The 13,834-nt window shown below is 55.2% G+C and overlaps 1 protein-coding gene across 4 annotated transcripts in view; it reads right to left on the reverse strand.

Annotated features, from left to right (window-relative positions):
- Positions 1–1,420: 1,420 nt before the first annotated feature.
- The window catches only part of DNMT1 (DNA methyltransferase 1), a 43,192-nt gene continuing 30,778 nt past the window's right edge, over positions 1,421–13,834 (reverse strand). For 2 of the 4 annotated variants that reach the window (XM_079703144.1, XM_079703143.1), the window contains exons 24-40: positions 13,232–13,347; positions 12,837–13,041; positions 12,627–12,760; positions 11,461–11,634; positions 9,188–9,409; positions 8,107–8,299; positions 7,318–7,402; positions 6,988–7,116; positions 6,556–6,838; positions 6,117–6,258; positions 5,363–5,529; positions 4,761–4,938; positions 3,877–4,072; positions 3,404–3,567; positions 3,147–3,263; positions 2,240–2,330; positions 1,697–1,778 (exon numbers count right to left, since the gene is read on the reverse strand). In XM_079703144.1, coding sequence (XP_079559270.1) covers positions 1,747–1,778; positions 2,240–2,330; positions 3,147–3,263; positions 3,404–3,567; positions 3,877–4,072; positions 4,761–4,938; positions 5,363–5,529; positions 6,117–6,258; positions 6,556–6,838; positions 6,988–7,116; positions 7,318–7,402; positions 8,107–8,299; positions 9,188–9,409; positions 11,461–11,634; positions 12,627–12,760; positions 12,837–13,041; positions 13,232–13,347 — 2,628 coding nt within the window. In that variant the 3' untranslated portion in view covers positions 1,697–1,746. Of the gene's footprint in view, positions 1,779–2,234; positions 2,331–3,146; positions 3,264–3,403; positions 3,568–3,861; positions 4,073–4,760; positions 4,939–5,362; positions 5,530–6,116; positions 6,259–6,555; positions 6,839–6,987; positions 7,117–7,317; positions 7,403–8,106; positions 8,300–9,187; positions 9,410–11,460; positions 11,635–12,626; positions 12,761–12,836; positions 13,042–13,231; positions 13,348–13,834 lie in introns of all 4 variants that reach the window. The other 2 variants (XM_079703145.1, XM_079703142.1) reach the window with 2 other exon arrangements.

A 13,834-nucleotide genomic window follows, 5' to 3' on the forward strand; every position in this document is an offset into this window, starting at 1 on the left:
TCACTGCCGAGGGCCAGGGTTCAATCCCTGATCGGGGAACTAATTCTGCAAGCCATGCACATGGCCAAAAAAAAAAAAAAAAAAAAGTGCTAACAAGACTCACTATTCCATTGACAAGGATCAAAGAGGCAAAAGCCAGGGTAGGGTAAAGTCCAGGTGGCACTGTTAGTGGGAGAAGCATTAAAACCTCTCCAGGGGGATAGGTCAGCCACATGACCTGAAAGGGAAATATGAAAACATTTATACTCAGTGATCCAGGAAGCCCTCTACATATTTCCTTGAAGGATACAATGGAAGAGTCCATACAAGGATGTTCAGTGCAGTGTATTTTACAAGAGAAGAGGGAACATCTTAATTACCATGAAGGAGCTTAAATTTTACATTTGAATTAGCTCTAGTCCCTTAGTCTTTTTTTAAGATTGATTGATTGATTGATTTGGCTGCGTTGGGTCTTTGTTGCTGCACGTGGCTTTCTCTAGTTGCGGCAAGCAAAGGCTTCTCATTGCGGTGGCTTCTGTTGTTGCCAAGCAAGGCTCTAGGTGCACAGGCTTCAGTAGTTGCGGCACGAGGGCTCAGTAGTTGTGGCTCACGGGCTCTAGAGCGCAGGCTCAGTAATTGTGGCGCACGGGCTTAGTTGCTCTGCGTTATGTGGGATCTTCCCGGACCAGGGATCAAACCCGTGTCCCCTGCGCTGGCAGGTGGATTCTTAACCACTGTGCCACCAGGGAAGTCCTAGTCCCTTAGTCTTATGATTAAGGCACCCATGACTTACATGGACAGTTACAGTTGAGATGCCAAGTGCTTTCCTAAAAGCACACGTAGAGGTGGTGGGGCAGGTGTTACTTGACATCCTAACAGCAGCCCTTTGGGTTGTGTGTGCTGGTGACTCACATGTCTTTGCTTCTGCTTTGTCGTCATTTTATAGCAGGTCTTTTCCCAAAGACAAAGACAAGCGTTGTTCATCTCAGAATTCAGTAGGACTGAGTCAGTGTGAAAGTACGGAGAGCCCACCTCCCAGAAGCTTAAGCAAATAAGGGCTCTGCCTGGGGGTGGCAGGTCAGGGCTACGAGTGACTCTTTTTGCTCCACCATCCATTGCATGGGGCTTCTGGCCTCATGGTCACAGGACAGTTGCTGCCTTGCCAGGCATCACAGCCCGCTCCAAACCAAAGGGCTACAAGGCCACGGGGAGTCCAAGACTCTTCCTTTAAAGGGCGTTCTGGGAAACCGCACCAGCAAGTTCCACTTGCATCGTATTGGCCAGAACTGGGCCACCACCCCCACCCCAAACAGGCGTGGGACATCTAGCTTCAGACGAGGCCTCTGCGGGGTCACCTGCGACACTGAGGAGCCCACTCTCATCCAGCCTCAGCTGAGAGACGGCCAGAAGTCCCTGGTAAATCAGGAGTCATCACCCAGGGTGATTTATAGGAGAGATTTATTTGAAGAAATATTACAACATATAAAAACTACATAAAGTCTTAATTTCCACTCATACAGTGGTAAATTTGATATAATGCATAATAAAAAACTTTTAAAATCCAGAACGGACAAAGTACTGCACAGTTTCATCACTAAGTCAAATTAGTTGATAAGCAAATCTCACAGAAGAGCTTCATGTCAGCCAAGGCCACAAACACCTTGTACAACACATCTGAACTGACAGATTGACATGTTAAAAATACAACAATATCAGTGCACGTTGGGGATCTCTGGTGCCAGAAACAAAGGCGATTGGAGGGCAGAACTAGTCCTTAGCAGTCTCCTCCTTGATTTTAACTGAAGAGAAATAAAAGGGAGAGTCATTGCAGGGAACGTATGTCATGTTACACGAAGCAACAGGCAAGCACATCAGGTACGTGAACCAGGAGCTACGTTAATGCCCAGGCGCTGACATTAAAGGACCACCTCATAAGAACCTGCAGCAGCTCTGCATCAGCATTCAGAGACTGAACACTGCTCAGGTGCTCCCTAAAGGTTTCCAGACCACCTGGGCTATGGGCTAGCGTCTGAGGCGGGCGCAGCTGACCCAGACTCACTTAGCAGGACAGAGGCAAGCGCCCCGAGATCTGACCACTCGCCCACTGCGTGCCAGGCCCCGGTGCTCTGCGCTTACCCACACGCTCACTCATCTCAGAGCAACCCTGAGAGACGCGAGGCCACCAGGGAGGGTGGGTGACTCGCCCCAGTCTCAGAGCCTAAAGCCATACCCCTGCTGTCCCCACCGCTCCCTGCCGTACCTGAGGTGCTCTCTCGTGCTCTGGCCAACATACAGCGCTTGATCTCCAAGCCGATGGCTTTGGCCAGTGGCGGTGGCACAGCGTTACCCACCTGCAGGGGGGGAAGGAGGGCGATGTGTGGTTTGGCACGGCTGGAGTCAGCGCTAGCCTCCACTCGGCCACGGTCACTGGGCCCCCGGTCTCAGGCTCACGCAGGCCACCAAAGTCCTTCCCTCAGGATGGCGCTCAGACCTTCCACCCAGCCCACCCTCCCGCCCCAAACACCAGCAGGTCAAGCACCACTCAGAGAAGGGGGCCTTTAAAGGGCTTTAGAAAATCTGAGAATCCGGATATGGAAGCTACTACGTTTCACTTGTAGCTGATAGCTCTGCTCCCAGAACACAGGATGGCGCAGGGGGGCGAGATGGGAGGGTCTCGCTGTGACCCCCAGGCACTGCTGGCCTTTTCAGCCACATGCCTGCATTCCTTGGAAATACATCTCATTAACAGCCAAATGGAACACACTGAGAAACAGGAGGAATTATTGGTTCCTTTCAACCCTTAGCAACAGTGAGTTTTCACCACTGGGTATTTCGTCTGCTCTCTGCAATACACTGGAACTTTCCTTTGGGCGAAACATGCCTCAGCTGTCCAGGGCACCCGACACACTTGGCGACTCCGCCTGACCCGGGAGCGCCCTGGGCCCCAGGGACAGGGTCCCTCCTTCCTGACCATCCCCTCGTGGGAGTGCTGAGGCCAGTCAGCCCCCACCTCTGGGGGCTCAGCATCCCCTCGGAAGTGACTGCGAGTCAAGCTCCCCACCGACCCCCGACCCCCTGGTCTCCCTCCCGCCAGGGCCGCTTCGTGCGCGGTGCCAGTCGCCCCTCCTCAGCGGGGAGGAGACCCAGGCCGACTCCGCTCCACTGACCTGCCGGTGCTTGTCCAGGATGTTGCCGAACAGCCGGTAGGTGTCGGGGAAGCCCTGAGAGCGGGCGCACTCCCGCACACTCACGACGCGGTGCTGCTCTGGGTGGAGCACGCGGCCCTGGGGGCGAGAGGCGCGACGGGGGTGGGAACGAGATGGGGCCACGGGAACCCACCCCGGGCTGGGACGCAGAGGCAGCAGGCGGCCCACGAAGCCCGTGCCTCTGTCCCCGCCCAGGCCCGAGCGGCCCTCAGACCTACCTGCTTGCCCATGGGCTCGGGGTTGGTGACGGTTGTGCTGAAGAAGCCATCCCACTCGAGCCGTCCGTAGAGGCCGGCCCAGTGGTTGTGCCTGTTCCCGGTGTGGGGCAAGCACCAGGGAATGAGGGTGTTGAACTGTCTGGCCGCAGGGTCACAGGCTTTGCCTGTTGGAAGAGAGGGCTGCGATGGGGCTGTGCTGACAGAATGGGATGATACAGCAGCCGACAGTCCCCGTTTGCCAGGCAGAGCTTTATCACGGACCCTGTCCTCAGCAGCCGTGCGCAGCAGGGACACCCAGGCTTGGCGAGTCTGCACCCCATCCAGGGCTGCTGGGTTCCTATGCGGCAGCCCCGGCATCTCCTGCTGAGAAACCCTGAGCCCACCGCCCCGCTGCAGAGCCTAAGGGGGCTGGGGCTTCACATCAAACTTGAGGAAGCCACACCCGGAGACCAGGGCACAAGCAGGGGTCCCACCTTCCACGCAGGAGCAGACCCCGCGGAGAGCCCCGGCGCTGCTGCAGCCATTCTTCTTGTCGTGGTAGTTGTATCGCAGCTTCCTGGCCAAGGTGCCGTCAGAGAGCCGCACCTCGATGTTTGGCAGGTCACGCCAGTCTGAGCCCGGGGCCAGAGGGATGTGCCGCATGCGAGCGGCCACCAAGGCGCTCATGTCCTGGAAGAGTACAGCAGGCCCAGCTGTCGCTGAGCTCGGGGAGCACCTGACCACATGCAGTGGGCTGGGTGCCATAGTACTGGGCACTGGGCATACCACGGTGACCAGGACCCCAAGGGGCTTGTATCCCACTGTGGGAGACAGGCAGTGACCCCAACCGACAACCTGGGGGTTACACACGTGCCATGAAGACACCAGAGCGGGGATGTGGAACGACGGGGGAACGGGTGAAGCGACAGCTTCGGGCAAGCGCGGGGCTACTGAGGAGGTGACGTCGGAGCTGAGCCCTGCAGGACAGGAGGAGCCGGCGGCGGGGAGAGCTGGGGTTTGGTGCGTTTGGGAGATACCCAGAGAACAGTGGTGCTGAGAGACAAGACCAGTCATAGGAGACGATAGCCAGCCACACCATTCTAGCCTGATTCTAGGCAGAGTATAAGCTCTGACTGACACTTTCCAGGACCATGTACTGGGGCGGGGGTGGGGTGCAAGGAGAAGCAGGAGGCAGTGAGGTGTGAGGCTGGGGGCCAGCTGAGGTAGCGGAGTTTGGGTTAGGGGCCAAGAGCAGAAGGAGCTGGAAGGCGGCCGAGACTAGATCCCACTTCCCGCGCAAGCCCCGCTGGGCTGCAACCACAGAGCTGTTCCTGGGAGGCCGCTGGGAGGAGGCCCCGCTTTATGGAGGTGACGTTACCTTACAGATGTGGTCCCTGAGGATGGGCTGGTACTGCGAGCCCCGGAGCTGCCTCTGGAACCAGGACTGAGGCTCCCCATTGTACGAGATCTCCTGCGCCGAAGCTCCGTTCCGGATCTCGGGAAGGTCGGACATCGTGTCCCGCACGGTGATGGTTCGGAATGGACCCGAGCTCAACCTGCAACAGAGCACAGATCGTGGCACCTCTGGGGACACACACAGCTACCGTGTGTGTGAGTCACAATTGCCGTCCCCCAACTGCTGGCACCGTCTTCTTCAGAGAAGGCAACATGGCTCGGGGTCAAAGGGCCGCCCAAGGTCACAGGGGCAGCATTCTTCCCAGACCCCATCTGAATAGGGGACAGGCTATAGTGTGGGCTCTGCCCGTGACTGCGGCCAGGCTTCTGGCCACTGCCCTGGACACAGGGCACTCGGGGTCAGAACGAGAGCAGAGGTGGCAGAGCGTTCGCAGGGCAGGCCGGACGCGGTGCTGTCGGCCCTCGCTAACACTGTGTCCTCGGCTTGGGCCCCTTCACAGAGGCCCACCCGCGCCAGGCATCACGGGGAAGGCTCACGGGCGCCAGGATGGCGGGTGCTCCTACCTGGTGATGTTGCTGACAAACTTCTTGTCATCGACTACAACACTCAGCTGGCAGGCCCGGGGCGCAAACACGTGCAGCGGCTCTGGGAACAGGGGGAGCTGCTCTCCGGGGGCCGCGGCCAGGATGATGGCCCGCCTCCGCGTCTGGGCCACACCGTACTGACCAGCCTGCGCAGGGGAGGGCCAGACACACACATGGTCAGTGGGCACCCCCGATCAGCTGGGCCAAGGGCTGGGGTCCGCAGCACTTGACTTTCTGGGGCGTCTGGCCGGTGTGGAGCTCACCGGAGAGCCCCTAGTTAACCCACGGGCTCATGCCTAACAGGAGGGGGGACCGGAGAAAAGGACGAAAGATCCCAGGAGATGGCCGGTAGCCCCTGGAGAAGACGGGAGTGAACCCTGCTGGCGATCCCAGCCGGCTCTTTAAACAGCACATGAAGGAACACTTGGGGAGAAGAGCGGCCAGAGGAGACACCAGGGGCCGTGCCACCTGCCTGGCAGCCCACGGTCACAAGGGAAGGAACACGGCTGCCAACAAGGCTGATCAGTGAGGCCGAGACACTATGGAAGCTGAATGGGAGGGGGGCCCAGCAGCCGTCTCCCCAACCCTTGCCCGCACTGCAGGTTACCGCCCTGTGGCCTGTCCCCCTGAGCTCTATTTTCGGTTTGAGACAGCTTGCTGCTGTCCAGGGACTGCTCGGCCCCTTCTCCGGCCACACGCGTCTGCCCGCTCTGCCCCTGCCCGGGGGGCCCACCTGCAACACGCCGAAGGTGCACTGGTAGCCCATGCGGACCAGGCAGCGGAGCGTGAGCTTCAGGACCATGGAGCGCTTGAAGGAGACGAAGTTCCTGACGTTCTCCAGGAGGAAGTACCTGGGCCGGTAGTAGTCGCAGTAGCTGTGGAGGTGGGAGAGACGAGAGAGGAGGAGACCTACTCTGCCAGAAGCCACTCCCAAATGCTTGACGTTTGTCAAGATACACCTGCCAACTCTCAAGGTCTCTCCCTAGCGGAGGGGCAGCCATGAACTTCCTGAAGGCAAAGACCGGCGTCTCACTCAGCACACCGCCTTCAGCAGGTGTGAAGGCTAAAGCAGTTACTGCTTGGCCCTGGCACGCCCGCGGCGCAGCCCCGGGACCGGCCATCTAGTCACCCTGGGGCAGCACCGAACGCAGAGGGAATTCTAGCCTGTTTACCTGAGGAAGGAGACCACCAGGGAGTTCTTGAACTTAGAGTAGGTTCGAGAGTTGAAGCGGTTCATGCCGCTAAAGCCTTGGCAAGGCGGCCCGCCACACAGCATCTCCACGTCTCCCTTCTGCGGCAGCTTCTGGCCGCGGGAGTTGGTCATCTCCCCGGCCATGACCAGCTTCAGCAGGACGTTGCAGTCCTCCGTGAACACCGTGGACCCGGAATTGTTCAGCCGGAACGCCTGCGCCGCGGGGTCCCACATCTCGATGGCCCACAGCGTTTCCGAGATGCCTGGGGGACACAAGGACAAAGATGAGCTGTGAACCCCCTGTAGCATGAGACTCTTTAGTCAGAACTGTGACCAGAGCCAGAAAGGTCTTCCAGGCAGAACACGCCCGGTCCAGTTTTAGCAGCTGTGCGGAGAGAAACCCGGAGCCTACCTGCTTGGTGGAACCCTTCCGACAAACCCCCACAGCCAGAAAACACATCCAGCGTCCGCAGCTTCGGCAGCTTGATTTCCGTCTCCAGTTCACTCGGCTCAGAGCTTTGCAACTTTGTCCTGCTTTTCCCTGCGGAAGACAGGTCCCAAGTCAGATCAGGGCCCTAACGTGCTCTCTTCAAACACCCTGGTGATTCAGAGAGGGCCTCATTTTGAGGTGGCGGCAGCAGAGTGAGGTAACGTCAGAGGCTGCTCTTTTATACTGACTGATTCACGAGAATTGAGTTATAGGAGACGGACTTGAAAAGAAGCCCGTGGAGTAACGACATACCTTTTCCCTTCCCTTTCCCTTTATTTCCAGGGCTACGGGCATGGTTTGGAGGATCTTCAAAGCTTTTGCTCTTGGCATTATAGGCCTGAGAAGGAAAGAACCACAACAGTCTGGAAGAGAAACACCAGTCCCCTCTCTAACAAATACGATTTAAGTTAATTTGATAAGATCTACTTAATTTCTCCCTAAATATGGCCATAAGCAAAAAGTGCTTTGATTTTTATTACATTAGAGATGAGGGGGAAATTCTACTAATACACACATTTTATGTGGCTGAAATTCCTGCTATTTGAAGTACCTGGACTACTCATTCTAAAAATAGGCAAATGTTACAGTTACACTGTACACACTGGAACCTGGGGGAAACATGGGTTATCTTAAAACGATACATGCCTATCACAGAAAAGTCATGCTCAAACAATTTAAGAGTGATTAGATTAATCAACAAACTGCTGACTCTACTCTCAATAACCAGGCCACAGGCTCAGCTGTATGGCCCCGGCCTGGACACGGATCCCTGGCTGAAGGCACTGGGGGCAGGGCTACATCTCCCAGGGCTAGAGGAACCTTTCCCTAACTCACAGGCACTGGCCAGGCCAGCAGAGGCCACTTAACAGTCTTCAAAAATTGCTGTTGCCTTAGGACACTCAATGTGACATTCTGTTTTAAGCCCAAAGTGTCAAATTCCAGAACAACTTGAATGTCACATATTCATACTCTGGATAAACTGCTTTCTTGGGGGCTGTGTCTGACCCCAAGGCCCTCCCTCCAGTGAGCCCAGGGCCCCACCTCAAGGAAGTAGAAGCGGTCGGGGCCACCAGCGGAGAAGTCCTGGAGGCACTCGGGCAGGTCCTCCCCGTACTCCACGGTGCAGCGGCCCTGCACGGCCTTGAAGTCCACCACAGCCTCCTCGTCACTCCAATAAAGCAGGTTGATGTCTGCGTGGTAACTCGCCGGGGTGGACTTGTGCGTGTTCTCCGGCCTATGAGTGCGAGGGTCTTTGTTAGTTCTTTTGCCTTGAGCTGACAGGCAATTAAATGGCACATTCCTGACAGTGCCCAGATGATCGGTGGGTAAAGACCATTCCCCACCCCAGCAAGTCACCTTGATTACTAACCCCCTTAGTTGGCACTAACCACAGACTAAGTGGGATTCCTTGCCATGAACTCAACTAATGGTTTGCTTGCTCTTCATGCCCCCAGTGTAGCCCCAAAAGACTTGTCCTGTGTTAAGACCAGCTGCTGGTCTCCTGTTAAAAAGCATGTCTAGAGCTGCCTTCATTCGCCTATAACAGCCAGATTCCTTGTTCTTTCTCATTACTCAACTGATTATCGCAAAGACTTCAAAAACTCTTCCACGTACATTAGCTAAGACATGGAGCAACCTTAGACCTATCTGGTATGGATTAGTTTCAGGTTATCTCCTAACCGTTATTAGGATCCCAGAAAAAGACTGAGTGAAGACAAGATGTTGGACAGAGAGAAACCCCAGAACAGGGAAGAGGGCCTGAGAAGAACAGGGGGATGGGGAACAGGGAGGGGGGCAGAACACGGACAGTGTTCTGAGACAGAACACACGGACAGAACTCAGGGTTCTGAGGGCGCCTCGGGCAGAGCCCAGGACATTCCACGCCTGTCTTTGTCACACTCTGGACTTCTGCTCAGGGATTTCTTTTGGACAAAGCTTTGCAGCTTTAAGAGAGAAAGCGAGGGCTGTGGTATGTAGTTGTAGTCATCCTCAGTACCCTCCAGGTAATCAGAAACACTCAGAAGAACAGATACCTCCACCCAACTCTTAGACCAGCACTGAGTGTAGGCTGTTAGCACCCCGCCTCAGGCAGAGCCTCCTGAAGGGCGGAGGCCTCACCGACCTGTAGAACTTGTTGACTCTGATCTTGGTGTCGGTCTCGTTGGGCCTGCCGTTGCTCTTCTTGCTGCAGAAGATCTCTTTTATGCGGCCAATACGGTACGGCTCAGGGGCATCTAGGTTGCTGCCTTTGATGTAGTCAGAGTATTTCCGGTAGTGTTCTGGATACAGAGCTTCATCCACAGGTTCCTTCCGTGGGCGTTTCACAGGACTGGACAGCTTAATGCTGCAGAGAAGCAACTGTTATGAGTGACTGAACATGAAGCCTTAAAAAGCAGTCTCAGCATGACTGAGCAGTGACAATAACCACTTAAATTCAAACACCTTAAACTAATGCAGCTAAGTAGCCTTAGAACAGATTCAGAAGTTAAATCTCACCCACACTTTAAAATGGGTACTCTCCATCTGTGCTCCGGGTATAGTTGCTAAGGCTGTTCAGGTTCTCCCCGCTCCCAGCCTCAGGGCAGGCGTGGGGCTCGTTCAGCTCCACAGGTGTGTGCAGCAGGGACGCACAAGCACTTGGAGTGGGAGCTCTGAGTGCCAGGAGAGCCTCCAGCGTGCTCCCCCTCGCCTCCGACTGCCGACTCCTGAGAAGGCAGGGCTCCGTCAGCCCAGCGCCCTGAGTGACGCAACAGTCCGAGTTGCCTGAACCACAATGGACACACAGTACAGGCAAGAAGTAAACTTCTGTGATTTTAGAGTTGTTACCATGGCACAGCCTACACTCTGACTGAGGCATCGACCCAGAGGCAAGGCGGGAGAGGCATGGGGAGAAGACTTGCAGTCTGGGCAAGCCGAATTTGGCCTGACCACATACTGGCTAACTCAGGCCAGCAAATCAGACGCCAAGCTGCCAAGACCGCAGGGCTGCATACTTTGAAGACTGCAGTTCAAGTTCAGGAAGGCAGCTGCTGTGCTTTCCCGTCAGACCCCCTGAAGTCTGACGGGCTCCAAAGGTGTCCCTAAACACCTGTGCTCTCACTTCAGCTGTGCCAGGAGCACCTGGTAGACAGCACTACAGGAAGTCCTCCCCTTCGAGGCCAAAAACAGGAGCTAAAGGGCGTGATGCACACTCACTGTGCGGGCCTGGAAGGACCGATGTTTTGTAATGTACAGTGACTGAACGGGGACTGGGCTCCAATTAAGACTCGAGGAAAATGGAATTGCAAGTCAGGAAACTGAGCTGACTAAGCTCAGAAAATGTTGGTTGTAAATCCAACCACGCACTAGTTCTTAGAACGAACAAGGAATGGATCAAGTGTGGACAATATCTGTGGCTTTGATTTTTCCCCGAAGAGCATCAATCCTCTGATGTGGAAGTCTTTTTTTTTTTTAATTTTATTTATTTTTGGCTGCATTGGGTCTTCGTTGCTGTGTGGGCTTTCTCTCTAGTTGTGGCGAGCGGGGGCTACTCTTCGCTGCGGTGCACAGGCTTCTCATTGCGGTGGCTTCTCTTGTTGCGTAGCACAGGCTCTAGAGCGCAGGCTGAGTAGCTGTGGCGTGCGGGTTTGGTTGCTCCGCGGCACGTGGGATCTTCCCGGACCAGGGCTCGAACCCGTGTCCCCTGAATTGGCAGGTGGATTTTTTTGTGTGTGTGTGGTACGCGGTCCTCTCACTGTTGTGGCCTCTCCCGTTGCGGAGCACAGGCTCCGGATGTGCAGGCTCAGTGGCCATGGCTCCCGGGCCCAGCCGCTCCGCGGCATGTGGGATCTTCCCGGACCGGGGCACGAACCCGTGTCCCCTGCATCGGCAGGCGGACTCTCAACCACTGCGCCACCAGGGGAGCCCCTGGCAGGTGGATTTTTAACCAGTGCGCCACCAGGGAAGTCCCGGAAGTCTTTTGATGCAATTCCCATTTACCAAGAAGTAACTCACAGTCAGCCTTTACTTTAAGCCAGGCGCTGTATTAATAAGCCATTTTCTTTTAACTCACTTATTCCTTAGGGGCCTGGCAGGCAAGGCACTCCTCTCCCCACTTGATAGATGGGAACTGGGAGGGGGGGGGTCTCTGCCATGACCAGCTGGGCAGGAACCCACCACTGACCCTAACGCTCTCCCTTAGCCAGCGGGCTCTCTGTCTGACTTCTTTCACAGACAGCTTCACTGCCACAGAATTACAGTCACTCTGCACTGGAAGGCTGGACAATGTCTGCTCACCCCAGACGACACTGACAGCTCGGCAGCAGCAGGTACTGGGCTGCGGGGTGGCAGACACTGTGGAGCCAGCTCTGTATTGGCCCAGAGCTCCTGGCCCTGACTGCAGCAAGGGGCACTCACTTGAAGGTGAAGGCCTCGGGCGGGAGGTACACGCCATCGCCCACTCGATACTGGATGCCGTTCTTGGTGGCTAAGCTGTAGAGGACCCGGCCATCCAGGTCCTCGAGCTGCTCCATGACCCTGGGAATTTCTTTCTGCCTCATTTCAGCCAGACGTGCGCAGCTTGCACAGAACCTGAAGGAGTGAAGGACAGAAACCAAAGGTGCTTAAGTGGCTGGTAGTGACTACAAGCAGCTGCCACTGGCTTAATCCAGACTCTGGTGACCAAGAGGAAGAATTTACAGATGTTAGGAGGAAGTGGCTTTCCTGCATTTTTATGTTCACGCTTTGAAAGCACTTATTTGGGACCAAAGCCCAGAGATACACACAATAGGAAAATGACAAGCCAACCCCACTTTTGAGTAGTCGATCCTAAGACATTAACAAACAATTTAGAATATGGTAAAGAATCCACCACGAGCGATAATGCAGACAGTGGTAAAGACAGGAACTCAAAACATCAGAGGAGGCTCACGCTATTATCTCTAAAGGCTGAAGAGGTATTTGGTGAAATTCAACATTATTTCTGGTTAATAAACCCTTAAAAGGAGAGTTAGAGATTGTCTTAAAAACAGATCAAGCCAAAAGGCAGCCCCAGGTTGACTGGAGAAACACCAGAGGCACCGCAGCGAGCCCTCCTAGCCTCGGCCCTGTCAGCCTTACTGTCACACACCGCTCGCTCTGGAGGTGTTGGCTGCCACTTTTAGTTAAAACAAGTGAGGCACCAAGGTTAGAAAGGAAGATGTGGAGCACTAAACACTTTTTAAGAAGCAAAAGCCTCCCTAAAAGCGTTCCCCCACCAGCTCGAGTAAAATGGAATCAAAGGTCTCACTTACGAGAAAAGACACAAGATCTGTGGTACAGACACTGAGGAACCCAGAAAGACACATCCTGTCCCTGGATGGGACAGCTTCTCATGAGGGGGTCACTCCCCACCAGGCTGTCCACACACTTATAGCCACTGCAACCAAGTCAGGCTGGTCTTTGGTTGGTGAGGAAGACGATCAGAAGACGTGGGGAAAGCAAACCCAGCAGAGAAGCACAGGAAAAGCTCGAGGGGTTCATGCAGACACATGGCGTCCTCGAGCACCGACAGAGGAGCCCAGGAGCCCAGTCGCGGCACTCACTTGTACTTGTTGTCCTCCATTGGCTGAGTTTTTGGAGGGGACTCAAATCTTGCGTAGTCTTGGTCATACCAAAGCTGGTAGAAATAGGTCTTTCCGTCATCCTCCGCCATCATGGCCTCAGGGTCCACGCCTCCCTAGGGATGAGGCTGCCGTCAGCCACGATGACCCCACACACTGAGGAGGGGCACACAAAGGGCGCCAGGCACTCACCTCCAAGGCCCAGTTTTCCGACGGGGCTTTATAGACGACCTGCACTTTGCTGTGAATGTATGAAAGCTGCATGTCCTCACATTCGTCTACCAGGAACAGCTCCAGGGGGTCCGACGTGGCCCCGAGGACCGTGTCCGTCCCAGCACAGAACCAGTGGGCATGAAACATCTGCCCGTTGCTGCTGTCCTCCCACAGCGCCGTGACCCTGGAGCCAGAAGAGGGGGCGGGAAAAGAGTTCTAGCTTGACGGGCAGATCTGGACCGAGTCTGCTTGGGGGACATGTATTTTTTGGTTTTAGTATAGGGCAAAGAGCTGCCGCTATTCTTACAAATAGGCACTCCTACTTACTCAACAGAAAGTGTGGGCTGAAGTCAAGCAGAGGGAAGGACACAAACCTTGCTAAATACAGTGGTTTTGAAGAATCATCTGGAATAACAGAAACACAGTCCCCCACTTCCAGGGTTTCCGAGTCGATGCATACCTTCTTATAGTAACTCTTCTTCCCATCGGTCTGAAAACAAGAGCTTAATTTCAGGTGAGGATGGGTTTGAAGATCCGTGCTAGGCTTGACCTGCGAGTTCCTGTTACTTTGTAGGAAAGTATCACTCATAACAATTTCTTCAAGAAGCCGTGAGCTCTACCAGCCTGGCTACTATAGAGAACATCCAACTTCTTTGGCTGGAAGCCTGCAGCAAAGGCTGCTCACATCCCTCTATCACCACCTTTGCCCTCTTGTGTCAGCAGCAAATGGGATTCTAGCATTCAATTGTAATAGCACTGCACCCCACTCCCCATACCTCCCTTAGCCACACGGACCTCCTTCCTTCTCTCCCACAAGGAAAGCTGGTCCCACCTCAGGGCCTGTGCTCTGGTTCCTCCCCAGACCTTCATGCACTGGCTACTCTCCAACCTTTTGGTCTCAGCTCAGATGTTGCCCCACCAAGAAGCCTCCGTGGCCCCAACACCCTTCCTGCCCCCCGCCCTCCTGACAGTACATG

The sequence above is a fragment of the Hyperoodon ampullatus genome (assembly GCF_949752795.1).
Source record: "Hyperoodon ampullatus genome assembly, chromosome: 4".
Taxonomy (NCBI): Eukaryota; Metazoa; Chordata; class Mammalia; order Artiodactyla; family Ziphiidae; genus Hyperoodon; species Hyperoodon ampullatus.